We start from the raw sequence: 12606 nt of genomic DNA on the forward strand, positions 1-12606 counted from the left end.
GGAAAGGAAAGGAAAGGAAAAAGGAAAGGAAAAAGGAAAGGAAAAAGGAAAGGAAAAAGGAAAGGAAAAAGGAAAGGGAAGGAAAGGGAAGGAAAGGGAAGGAAAGGGAAGGGAAGGGAAGGGAAGGAAAGGGAAGGAAAGGGAAGGAAAGGGAAGGAAAGGAAAAAGGGAAGGAAAAAGGGAAGGGAAGGGAAGGGAAGGGAAGGGAAGGGAAGGGAAGGGAAGGGAAGGGAAGGGAAGGGAAGGGAAGGGAAGGGAAGGGAACAGAGAAAATCTGGACTCTGGAACCTGAACCCAGTGAGTAAGAAGTAAGTATTCCAGTTTTCCTCTAGAAGTTGGAGGATGAGAGACAAAGACATCTAATAATGATGGAGGTCAGGTCATGGTCTCTGCTTCCAGCTCACACTGTTCTCTCTTGAAATAAGTATGGACATTCTAGGCAAGATTATAGAACCATTGTAATTTAAGGGAAGGATCAATGGCTAAAGAATATAGTAAAATTGAAGTTCTTTGGCCTGGGATGCCTCTTTTTGCAAAACTATTCCCATTGGCCCTTAGAAGCTATCCAACAGGCTATCTAACAGCCATCAAGAGGACCCTTCACCTGTGCTTCTGCTGCATTCAAAATGCGCATCAGAGCATAATCTGGCTACTAAAAAGCTTTATCTAAAGCATAATGGCTTCATAGAACTGACTAAGATAAGCCACCTCAACATGATGACTATTATTCAATCATGTGGGTCGTTAGAACAGCTGTACCATCAGGACATTTTCAAATCTTAAATGATGTGAAAAAGGCCCAACGATAGCTAGTCTGCAGTCCATGTGCATCACAGTAAAGTACACATGGCTAAGACAAGAAGGGAATAGGCAAAATAAATATTGCATCAGTGATAAGATTAATGGACATTTTTATAAAAGCAAGGTGTTGTGGTACACATCTGTAACCCTAGCACTTGGGAAGAGCAGGAGTTCAAAGCCATTTGGGCTACATGAGACACTGTCTGAAAATTAATTAATTAACTTCATAACCAGCACCACAGAAAACACTATAAAGTCAGACTTAAAGCTGATAGCCCAGCCATTGATTTCATAATCTTTTATTCACAAGAGAACTTTCTAGTGACCCATGTAAAATCTTAACCAAATTATATAAATTAAATACAAGTATATTTGTACTTATATGATAATGCACTAAATACATTGGTGTGCTTTTTATTTTTCAGTTAGGCTTACTGAAATATTGACATATGGTAAAGTTTCTCCAGTTCTATAGGTAAATGAATTTTTACAGTTTTATGCAGTCAGATAAATACCAATGGTCATCATCACAATCAAAATTTATAACTTTTTCACTACCCCCAATGTCCCTTTTATGTCTCTTTTGAAGTCATGTTCTGTCTCCAGCCCCTGCCCACCACTGATATATTGTGTTTTCATATAGTTTTGACTTTCCTAGAATGTCATAGGGAGTCTTAGAGTATGTGACACTCTGAACTTGGCTTTTTTTCATTTAACATAATGTATTGGAAAAAATTGGGGAGGGTCATCCATGCTGTTGAATATATTGGTAGTTAATCCCCTTTTATCACTGAATAATATTCCACTGTGTGGACATACCACAGTTTGTCCATCCATTCTCCTGTTTATGGACAATTGGATTATTTTTGCTTTGGAAGCAGAAATGAATAAATGCCACTATAAACTATTATGTCAAAGTCTTAAGATATATATTATTGCTTTTTTTTTTTCCTTTGAGTCAAATACCTAGGAGTGAGTTAGCCAGATCATAGGGTCTGTGTATGTTTTAAACCATCTCATGTTCAGAAAACGATATGACTTTTTTGTACAGAAATTGTCGACACCAGCAGTGTTCCTGATATTGAGACTCAAGTGTCCCAGATGGAGAAAGTTTTATCTTTTGGTAGCTTGGAGCCGAACCTTGCAGGTGAAATGATAAACCGAGTCAGCAAACTCCTTCATTCCCCGCCTGCTTTGCTGGCCCCACTGGCTCAAAGGTATGACTGAGCAAATAGAAGGGGTGCTAAGAGGCCACACTCTAATTTTAAAGATACTATTTACATAACTAGTGATAGACTAGTATTTTGCCCCCAAAGACTAATTTCATAATAATGCCTCAAGTTGCTACTATTCTATATTAAGTTTAAAATGGGGGAAAATGTGAGAGGGCTAAATGTAGACTTCTACCTATCTTTACAGGTTGTTAAAAGTAGTAGATGACATTGGCTTACAGCTGAATATTTCAAACGCGACCATCACTCTAACCTCCCCTTCTTTAGCTTTGGCTGTGATCAAAGTGAATGCCAGTAATTTCATCACAACGACTTTTGCAGCTCAAGACCCTGCAGATCTTCAGGTACAATCCAATTTCTTTTTTCTTTTTTTTTTTTTTTTTTTTTGGTTTTTCGAGGTAGGGTCTCACTCTAGCCCAGGCTATCCTGGAATTCACTATGTAGTCTCAGGGTGGCCTCGAACTCATGGAGATCCTCCTACCTCTGCCTCCCAAGTGCTGGGATTAAAGGCATGCACCACCACGCTCAGCCAATTCAATTTCTTAAGGAAAAACCATTTTCATGTATGTGACTGGAGCCCCAATGAATGCAATTACTGCTGATCATGATGGGTGATATTCAGTATTTAAAGCAGCTGAACAACCAAGGTCTGGGGAGATGGTTGGTTCAGTGAGTAAAGTGCTTGTGACACAAGCATGGAGGAACCTGAGGTTTTAAAAAATATATTTTTTAATATTTTATTTATTTATTTGAAAGAGAAAGAGGAGAGAATTGGTATGCCAGGGTCTTTAGCCACTGAAAATAAACTCCAGACACTTGTACCACCTTGTGCATCTGGCTTTATGTGGGCACTGGAGAATCAAACCTGGGACTTTTGGCTTTGCAGACAAGTGCCTTAACCACTGAGCCATCCATCCAGCCCCAGGACCTAAGTTTTGATCTCCAGCACTCACATAAAAGTCAGTATATGCTATTGTAATGGCATGCCCTTTTAATCCCAGCACTGGGGAGGCAGAGACAAGAGGATTCCTTGGGACTTGCTAGGCAAGTAATTTAGCCAAATCAGTGAGCTCTAGTTTCAGTGAGAGACCTTGTCTCAAAAGATTAGGTGGAGAATTATTGAGGAAGACACCCAAAATTGACCTCTGGTCTACACACACACACACACACACACACACATGCAAAAACAAAACAAAACAACAACAACAACAACAACAAAAAGCTGGGTGTTGCTTGGCAAAACAGCACTTGCTCAGCCATGCTCAAGATCCTGAGTTTGATTTGGGGTTTCTGTGTAGGTGGTGTATTCCATGGAAGGATGCAATGCAATATTTTTATATTTTATTTATTTATTTGAAAGAGACATAGAGAAAGAGTATGAGAGCACCAGGGTCTCTTGTGCATCTGGCTTCACATGGATATTGGGGACTCAAACCCAGGCCATCAGAGTTTGCAAGAAGTACCTTTAACCACTTAGCCATCTTTCCAGCCCCCTCCCATTGTAATATTTCTGACAAATGTAGCTGTCCTATTGTGTGTAGTGATGATGCAAACCAGCCCAGATTCAAGTGTATTCTATTCAACTATTAAGGGGATTGAGAGCTGGAAACACCCAATTAAAACCAAGTATTACCTTTTAATTTCCATCGTGTTTGCTTTAGAAGTACAGTGTGTGGTTTTCTATGGAGACTAGGCCTAATCAGTGCTTACCAACTTGGTATTTTTGTTGCTGTATCTTCCCTGGACTTTGTAGGTATCATACTTCCTAACTGTTTCTGTGTAACCTCAAAATATTTTCTTTCCTGCTTGGGAACCTTGCCTCCTCATGTTACATCCTCTCTTTCACTTAGTAGCAGCCAGGAAGAGAAGCAGAGCTATTTTCTGTAGGACTACCACAAGCCATGCCCCCTACAGACCCCTCCACATTTGTGTATTTTCTATTGCTTCACTGTACCAGTTCAGACAATTTTGTTATTTCTCACTTGATTTCCAGGTTTCTCTGGAAACTCAGGCTCCTGAGAATAGTATTGGCATTATTACCCTGCCTTCATCGCTGATGAGTAATTTGCCAGCTAATGATGTGGAGCTAGCTTCCAGGGTTCAGTTCAACTTCTTTGAAACACCTGCCCTGTTTCAGGTAAAGTTGCTGCCCAGTGGTTTTAATTTGGGTTTTGTTTGAAGGTAGATTTTATTCCTTTTAATCTTCACTGTTCTTAAGCCAAATGAAATTATGATGCTTTGTACTTTGTGTATGTGTGTGTGTTTGTGACGTATGTGTTGGCATTCACGTGTGCGTGTGCAGATGTATACATGCCACACTGCATTGGATGTCAGAGGACAGTGTCAGGTGTTGGTCCTTGCCTTCCACCTTTTTGAGATAAGGTCTCTTTGTTTATGTCAAGCTAGCCTCTGGGGATTCTTCTGTCTCTGCCTGTCCTCTCACCTTAGATGTACTGGGATTATAGATGCTTGCTACTGTGTCCAGCTGTACATGGGTTCTTGGAATCCAAACTTGGGTCTTTCCTTACACTTTTGTAGCAAGTGCTTTGCCCACCAAACCATCTCCCCAGCCCACTCTGCAGTTCATTTTTATTCATAGCCTAATGATACTGGTGATGATAACTGTTAGTAACCTACATGACATGTCCATAGTACCTACAAATTGCCAAGCACTATACTAAGCACTTACAAATGTTGACTTTAATCCCTACCCTGGAAAAGAGAAACCTATTGTTCCCCCATTTGACATATGAGACAATGAGGGCACAGAGAGGTTAAGTATGTTGCTCAGGGACAGATGATTTAAATGACATAATGTTATGTTCCTCTTTAAAAAGTCATGAGGGAGTCGGGCGTGGTGATGCACGCCTTTAATCCCAGCACTTGGGAGGCAAAGGTAGGAGGATAGCCGTGAGCTCAAGGCCACCCTGAGACTACAAAGTTAATTCCAGGTCAGCCTGGGCCAGAGTGAGACCCTACCTTGAAAAACAAAATAAATAAATAAATAAACAAACAAATAAATAATAAAAAGTCATGAGGGGGCTGGAGGGATGACTTAGTGGTTAAGGCGCTTGCCTGCAAAGCCAAAGGACCCAGGTTTGATTCCCCAGGACCCACATTAGCCAGATGCACAAGGGGGCACACACATCTTGGGATTCGTTCGCAGTAGCTGCAAGCCCTGGTACACCCATTTCTCTCTCTCTCTCTCTCTCTCTCTCTCTCTCTCTCTCTCTCTCTCCCTCTTTCTCTGTTAAATCAATAAATCAATAAATTTAAAAAGTCATGAGGGGCATGATGGCACATACCTTTAATCCTAGCACTCAGAAGGCAGATGTAGGAAGATCATGGTGAGCTTAAGGCCACCCTAAAACTACATAGTGAATTCCAGGTCAGCCTGGACTAGAGCAAGACCCTACCTCAAAAAAAAAAAAAAAATAAATCCTTAGTAGGGCTGAAGAAATGGCTTAGCAGTTAACATGCTTGCCTACAAAGTCAAAGGACCCACATAAGCCAGATGCACAAAGTGGCACATGTGTTTGAAGTCAGCAGCGGCATAAGGCCTTGGTGCACCCATTCTCTATCTATCTCTGTCTCTCTCTCTCTCTCTCTCTCTCTCATTCTCAAATAAATAAATAAAAGTTTTGTTTGTTTTTTTTTTTTTAAATCATGAGGTCTTGTGTCAGCTTTTGTACTTTAACTTAGTATTTAGAGCAGTGGAATGAACAATGCTTCTAATGGCTATTTCCTGTAAAAGTCACACTATTTCTTGACTCTCAATTTCTGACCTATATTGTAAAATAAACAGTGTGGACTTAGTAGTCCTTAGTGACCTTCTAGCTCTAAAACTCTGATCACATGTCATTTCCCTTGTCATCATATTGACTCTTTGGTGTGCTAGGACCCTTCCCTGGAGAACCTCTCTTTGATCAGCTACGTCATATCATCAAGTGTTGCAAACCTGACCATCAAGAATTTGACAAGCAATGTGACAGTCACACTGAAGCACATCAACCCAAAACAGGTAAGGATACACCTGTCTGGTTGTTCATTGACCAGACACCTTGTGCAGATTATGCCTGTAGGACGTGGCTTGAGATGGACAGGTGTAAGAGTTATGTTTAAGACTAGAATTGCTTAGTTGTTGCATAGGTTTTTGACCTGCTGAATCAATGACTACATTGTTTCCAAAGATGGATGCCAAAACAAATTCTTATCCACTGTTAAATTTCAGCTGCAGGTAGACCTGTAGCTACAGGTTTGACTCTCATCTGCAGAGACACTCGATATCTCAGCTCACACTACCCACAGTGTGTTCTGCAGACCCTCATTATCAGTGTCACCAGGAGGTAGCCAGAAATGCAAAACACTCTGGAAATACCAGAACCACTGAGTCGGAATGTATTCTACCTCCCCTGTGCTAGGGACTGAACCCATGTCTTCACATATGCTAGGCAAGCACTCTACCATTGAGCAGAATGTATTTTTTTAATTATTTAATTATTATATTTACTGAGGGGGAAGTACAGAGCCAAGGAAAGGCACCCACATGGCTAGAGATCCCACATGGAGTGCCTAGAAAAGCCATGGAAAGAAAAGAGAGAAAAAAAGTTCAAGGAGCTCCTGCCATGTGGGGAGCTGTGGGAAATAAAGAACCCATGTGGGGAGTCAGGGATGGGGCCCCTCCCCTCAGCTCAATCAAGCTGGGCCCAGCTGAAGGAAAGACTAACCCATAGCTGGAAGTTCCCAAGTGGTCAGAGCCTGCCCTCCCCTTACAAAGGTATTCAGAATGTACTTTTTAATAAGGCCCCAAGATGATTTACATACATGATTAATATTTTAAGAAGCTCTGTCTTATATGTGGCTCATATGCTTCTAGGGATGGCATAAGTAACTCTCCAAAAATCAAGTGTAATATTCTAAAATTGAAAATACCATAGTTTTTCCTAATTTGTTTTCAGGTTCATTTTTGGTTCAGTAAATGAAATAATCATGACTTAATTTCTACTACAGGATGACTTAACCGTGAGATGTGTATTCTGGGACTTGGGCAGAAATGGTAGGTTCTAGTCTAAACCTTTTCAAGGTCTTGAGTGAATGAGGGAGGCAGAGAAACATTGGTGCTATGGCCTGATGGGACAGATATTGTTTTTGATGCCAACAGGTGGCAAAGGAGGCTGGTCATCTGATGGCTGCTCTGTCAAAGACAGAAGACTGAATGAAACCATCTGTACCTGCAGCCACCTTACGAGTTTCGGTGTCCTATTGGTAACATGCCTGCTCTCCAAAGCCTTAGATTCTGGGTCTTAGGGCTAACTGGGCATAGTATCAGAATATCTGCTCTATTCTAATTGATGGCTTAGACAGATAAGCAAAGATCATATTATGGCAAAGTTATGTACCAGTGAGATCACTCTTCTAATAACCAAATGCATCCAAAGAAAAATGCTTGAATGTGGAATATAGACATTGCTTCCCATCCTATTTTTACATTCATGTTTTATGTATTTCTCTCTATCTATCTCTCTTGCTCTTTGGTTTTTCTAGGTAGGGTATCCCTCTAGCCCAGGCTGACCTGAAATTTAATATGTAGTCTTAGGGTGGCCTGGAACTCACGGTGATCCTCCTACCTCTGCCTCCTAAGTGCTGGGATTAAAGGAGTGTGCCACCATGCCTGGCTTGTGTTTCTCTTTTAAATAGCTAAAAAACAAAGGAATTCATATTAGAATAGGCAATAAATATTAACACTGTGGGGTGGGGGAGATAGCTAAGTGGGTAGAATTTGCCTTGACAAGCATGAGGACCTGAATTTGAACCCTAGAAGTCACACACACAAATCAGCATGGTGGTGCAGACTTAGAATCCTAGTACTGGGGAAGCAAAGACAGCCAGGGAAGATCCCCAGAGCTTACCGGACAGTCAGTCTCACCTAATTGGCAAGCTCCATGCAGATGAGATAACTTGTTTCAAAACAAATGGGTAGCCAGGCATGGTGACACATGTCTTTAATCCCAGCACTTGTGAGACCGAAGTAGGAGGATCACCATGAGTTTGAGGCAAACATGGGGCTACAGAGTGAGTTCCAGGTTAGCCTGGGATACAGTGACACTCTACCTTAAACAGAAACAAAAACAAAAGAGTGGGCAATAGTCTTCAGGGATGATACCCTAGGTTGTCCTCTGGCCTCCACATGCACAAGCACGCACATGCACATGGCACCCTACATACAAGCATGCACACACACACACAAATGAACAGTATGACATAAATAACCTTTTGTCTTTGGGAGATGGAGGGCTGAGGGTAGAACTCAGGATTTTGCTTCTGCTAGGCAAATCCTCTACCACTGAGATACATCCCCAACCCTCAATGATCTTACTTTATTTTCCCAATAGTCTTGCAAGGTAGGTGAATGGGTTTATTGATCTTGGTGTTGAGATTAGAATTGCCCATAGACCTATAACTATAAGTCCTAGAATATAAGAGCCAGGAGCCAAATGTCAGTGCACTATAATGCAGTCATTAAGCATATGGGTAACAGAGGCAAACAGACCTGAATATGAATTCTGACTTGTCCCACTTCCAAGATATATGACCTTGACCAAGTGACTTCAGCTCTTGGTGTCCTTATTTTTACCTGATGAAAGTAACTGTGTCTACCTTATAAGTTAACCAGAGTATCAGATGATGACTGGGCACCTAGCATATGCAATACATGTAAATCATGACTCTTATTTACTTAAAAATATTTGATATTTGACAGCAATATTTTATTTCCCAGGACCTATCTAGGACACCCTTACCACCTGGACAAATGATGGCTCTGACATTTATCACATATATTGGCTGTGGGCTTTCATCAATTTTTCTGTCAGTTACTCTGGTAACTTACATAGCTTTTGAGTAAGTATTAATATCTAGATACTTGGATTATAAACCTCAGTCTCACCTCCATCACCAAAATGTATTACTTTAAAGCATTTTTCGTGGCCTACCTCATCCTGTACACACATCTGGTAGAATGTCATGGTGTGAGAAATTATGAAGCTTTTAACTTTTTAATAAGGTTTATTTGTTTTCTCTCTTTCACTTGTCTGTGAGCCCATTAAAGGCAAATACTGTGTCATGTTCATCCTTGTACCTGATAGGGATGCTGGTACCTGGTTGACATTCAGGAAGAAATTTTTAACAAACAGACTTTGAAATTCAAGAAGGTGCAATCTGAAATATGCCATAGCACCATTAAGTTTATGAATTATACTGAGCAAACATAAAAGATTAAATATGTGAACTGGTATAGGGCAGAAGAAGAAGAGAAAGAGGCTTTTAAAGTCAAAATAATAGTAACAGTCAAAATAATAGTATCTCCTTCTTTGATCACCAGAAGGGCTCCTTGATTAGGGAAAATTTTAACAGATTTTATTGGAAAAGAATGAAATAGGCATTCTTGTTTCACCTACTAAATGAGACAATATGCAAATTCTGGGATTTAGATTTTGGACACTAATCAAGAAATGTACAAACTTATCTTCAGTGCCAAACTTAGGGTCCAGCTGTGACTTCAGATCTAGTGGGCCTTAGGAAATGTCAGTGCTGAGACAAAATTATCATTAAGCCAAACCATTACTCAGAATGATTTCACCAGGCCTAATTTCTTAAACATGCACATGCCATCAATTAGCTGTATTTTCCTATGCCACTTCATTTAGCTATAGTGCAAACTCTTCTAGCCGCCTATTATGTGAGAAGCAAAAAATACTTCTAGAAGTATTTCAGGAGAGACAAAGTGGAAACAGAGTAATGTGCCTACTGGAAACAAAAAGTGTGGGTCTACAGTCTGTTTGTAAAAGATACTACAGAAATAAGAGACACAAGTTTTCCATATGGTTATCACAGATGTTTCAGTTTAGATTTTTTCCTTTGTTGTTGGTTTTAATGTCCCCCATATACGTAACCACTCCAAAAGAGAAAATTTATGCATATTGACATTTACCAATGAATAAAAATAAATTGCTTAGAACTCAGAGACAGCCTACAAGGGTTGGTAGAGTGTTAATACTAATTATTTTCTTTTCCTTTGCATTTAGGAAGATCCGGAGGGATTACCCTTCCAAAATCCTCATCCAGCTATGTGCTGCCCTGCTCCTGCTGAACCTGGTCTTCCTCCTAGACTCGTGGATTGCCCTGTATAACATGCGAGGCCTCTGCATCTCCGTGGCTGTATTTCTTCACTATTTTCTCTTGGTCTCATTCACATGGATGGGCTTGGAAGCATTCCACATGTACCTGGCACTTGTCAAGGTGTTTAATACTTACATCCGAAAGTACATCCTTAAATTCTGCATTGTCGGCTGGGGTATGTATATATTTGCTTACATGTTGCCTGGACTTTTTATCCAGTGCTTTAATTTTTAATCAGGTAAAGACATGATAAAAGTGATCAAACTTGACAAATTCCTAATACAGCTTTGTACTCCTGACAGGCTATACTGCCCTCAGAGCAATCTTGTTCAGTTGGTTTCCCAAGCTCTATAGTTCTTTCTTTCCATTAGGTTCAGTGGGCTCCTGATGACACTTACAATTGGGAGTGGTTCTACTCTCTTGAGCAAAAAATAAGCTGAGGCTGTTGTGATAGCTGGGTGGATAAAGCACTTGCCATGTAAGAATGAGGATCTGAGTTTGGATTCCCAGAACCCATGTAAAAAGCCAGGTTTGGTGGTACATGCCTATAATCCCAGCCCTTGAGAGGGAAGCACAGGGATGGATCCCCAAGGCAAGCTGGCTAGCTAGACTACTCAACTGATGAGCTCTGGGTTCATTGAGAGAGCCTGCCTCAATAAATAAGGTGGAGAGTAACATAGGAAGGAACCCAGCCTTAACTTCTGGTCTCCACACACATGTACCCACCTGCATACATGCATACATATACTTACACATGCAAACAAAAAGAAAATAATAATTTAAACTGATGCCCCTTCTTCCCAGGAGTCCTGAGATAATCTATAAGCAGTCTAATGCCTTATAATTTCCATATAAGTCACCTCATTAAAGACAACCTAGCAAAGTTAGCAGAACAGTTGTTGGCAGCACCCTGGCTTAAAGTGGTGACTTGATTTCAAAACCAGGAAAACAAGCCACACCTGGCTTTCTGAATCCTTCTGTGTATGCCTTCCACTGGATTCAAGCCACCATCACTCTACACACACACACACACACACACACTCCTCTTATTCTTCAGCCTAAACAGGCCCTCCTGCCCAAAAGGTTGCAAACCCTTCACTATTTGTCACCTTGCTTGTTATTACATCTTTTTTGTTTGTTTGTTTTTTTGTTTTTTTGAGGTAGGGTCTCACTCTAGCCCAGGCTGACCTGGAATTCACTACGTAGTCTCAGGGTGGCCTCGAACTCATGGTGATCCTCCTACCTCTGCCTCCCAAGTGCTAGGATTAAAGGCGTGTGCCACCACGCCCAGCTGTTTTACATCTTTATAAAGAGTAGCCAAACACCTTTGCCCTCATTTGTCCCAGAAAGAAAGTCACAGCTCTTGATATTAGACAGGGATTTGGTCTTCTTTACAGAAGGATAAAAGGCCAAATGACTTTTCAAAGACAAATTCCCCCTCCATTCCCAATATGTATGCATGCATGTATGTATGTGTGTATGTGTATATGTGTGTATGTTTATTTGTTTGTTTTGGGAGACTGAACCCAGAACCTTGTACATTCAAGGTAAGCACTGAGCTACATACTCAGCCTCCAGTTTTTGTTTATTTATTTATTTTTTTTTAATTTTATTATTTATTTGAGAGTGACAGAGTGAGAAAGGCAGAGAGAAAGAGAGAAAGAGAATGGGCACACCAGGGCCTCCAGCCACTGCAAACAAACTCCAGACACATGTGCCCCCTTGTGCATCCGGCTAACGTGGGTCCTGGGGAATTGAGTCTCGAACTGGGGTCCTTAGGCTTCACAGGCAAGCGCTTAACGGCTAAGCCATCTGTACAGCCCTATTTTTTAAATTTTTTTATGAGAGAGAGAGAGAGAGGAGGGAGAGAACTGGCACAACAGGGCCTCCAGCCATTTCAGTCAAATTCCAGATGTACATGTGTAACCTTGTATACTTGTGTCACCTGTGTATCTGGTTTACATGGGATCTGGAGAGTTTAACATAAGTCTTTAGGCTTTGCAGGCAAGTGCCTTAACCACCAAGCTATCTCTCCAGCCATTTTCCTTATTTTTATTTGAGACAGAAAAAGAAAGAGAAGGTATGGGTGCACCATGTTCTCTAGCCACTGCAAATGAACTCCAGAAGCATGTACCACCTTGTGCATCTGGCTTATGTGGGTCCTAGAGAATTGAACCTGGGCCCTTAGGCTTTGCAGGCAAGCACCTTAACCACTAAGCCATATCTCTAGCCCATTTAGGTTTTTTTTTTTTTTTATAAAAACATCTCACAAAGGGGATCAGTGGGTATGGGACAGGAACAAGAGAGGGTAATGGGTGTGAATATGATCAAAGTACATTCTATACATGTATGAAAATGTCATGATAAAGCCCATTATTGTGTAGGATTAATAATG

At 40.9% G+C, this 12606-nt stretch overlaps 1 protein-coding gene across 10 annotated transcripts in view; it reads left to right on the forward strand.

Moving 5' to 3' along the window:
- Positions 1-12606, forward strand: part of Adgrg2 (adhesion G protein-coupled receptor G2) — a 130063-nt gene that overhangs the window by 105522 nt on the left and 11935 nt on the right. For all 10 annotated transcript variants that reach the window (XM_045140010.1, XM_045140019.1, XM_045140012.1 and 7 more), the window contains 8 exons: positions 1853-2018; positions 2221-2377; positions 4027-4170; positions 5932-6054; positions 7044-7089; positions 7195-7298; positions 8812-8933; positions 10118-10386. In XM_045140010.1, the coding sequence (XP_044995945.1) occupies positions 1853-2018; positions 2221-2377; positions 4027-4170; positions 5932-6054; positions 7044-7089; positions 7195-7298; positions 8812-8933; positions 10118-10386 (1131 nt within the window). The remainder of the gene's footprint in view (positions 1-1852; positions 2019-2220; positions 2378-4026; positions 4171-5931; positions 6055-7043; positions 7090-7194; positions 7299-8811; positions 8934-10117; positions 10387-12606) is intronic.

The sequence above is a fragment of the Jaculus jaculus genome, chromosome X (assembly GCF_020740685.1).
Source record: "Jaculus jaculus isolate mJacJac1 chromosome X, mJacJac1.mat.Y.cur, whole genome shotgun sequence".
NCBI classification, from domain to species: Eukaryota; Metazoa; Chordata; class Mammalia; order Rodentia; family Dipodidae; genus Jaculus; species Jaculus jaculus.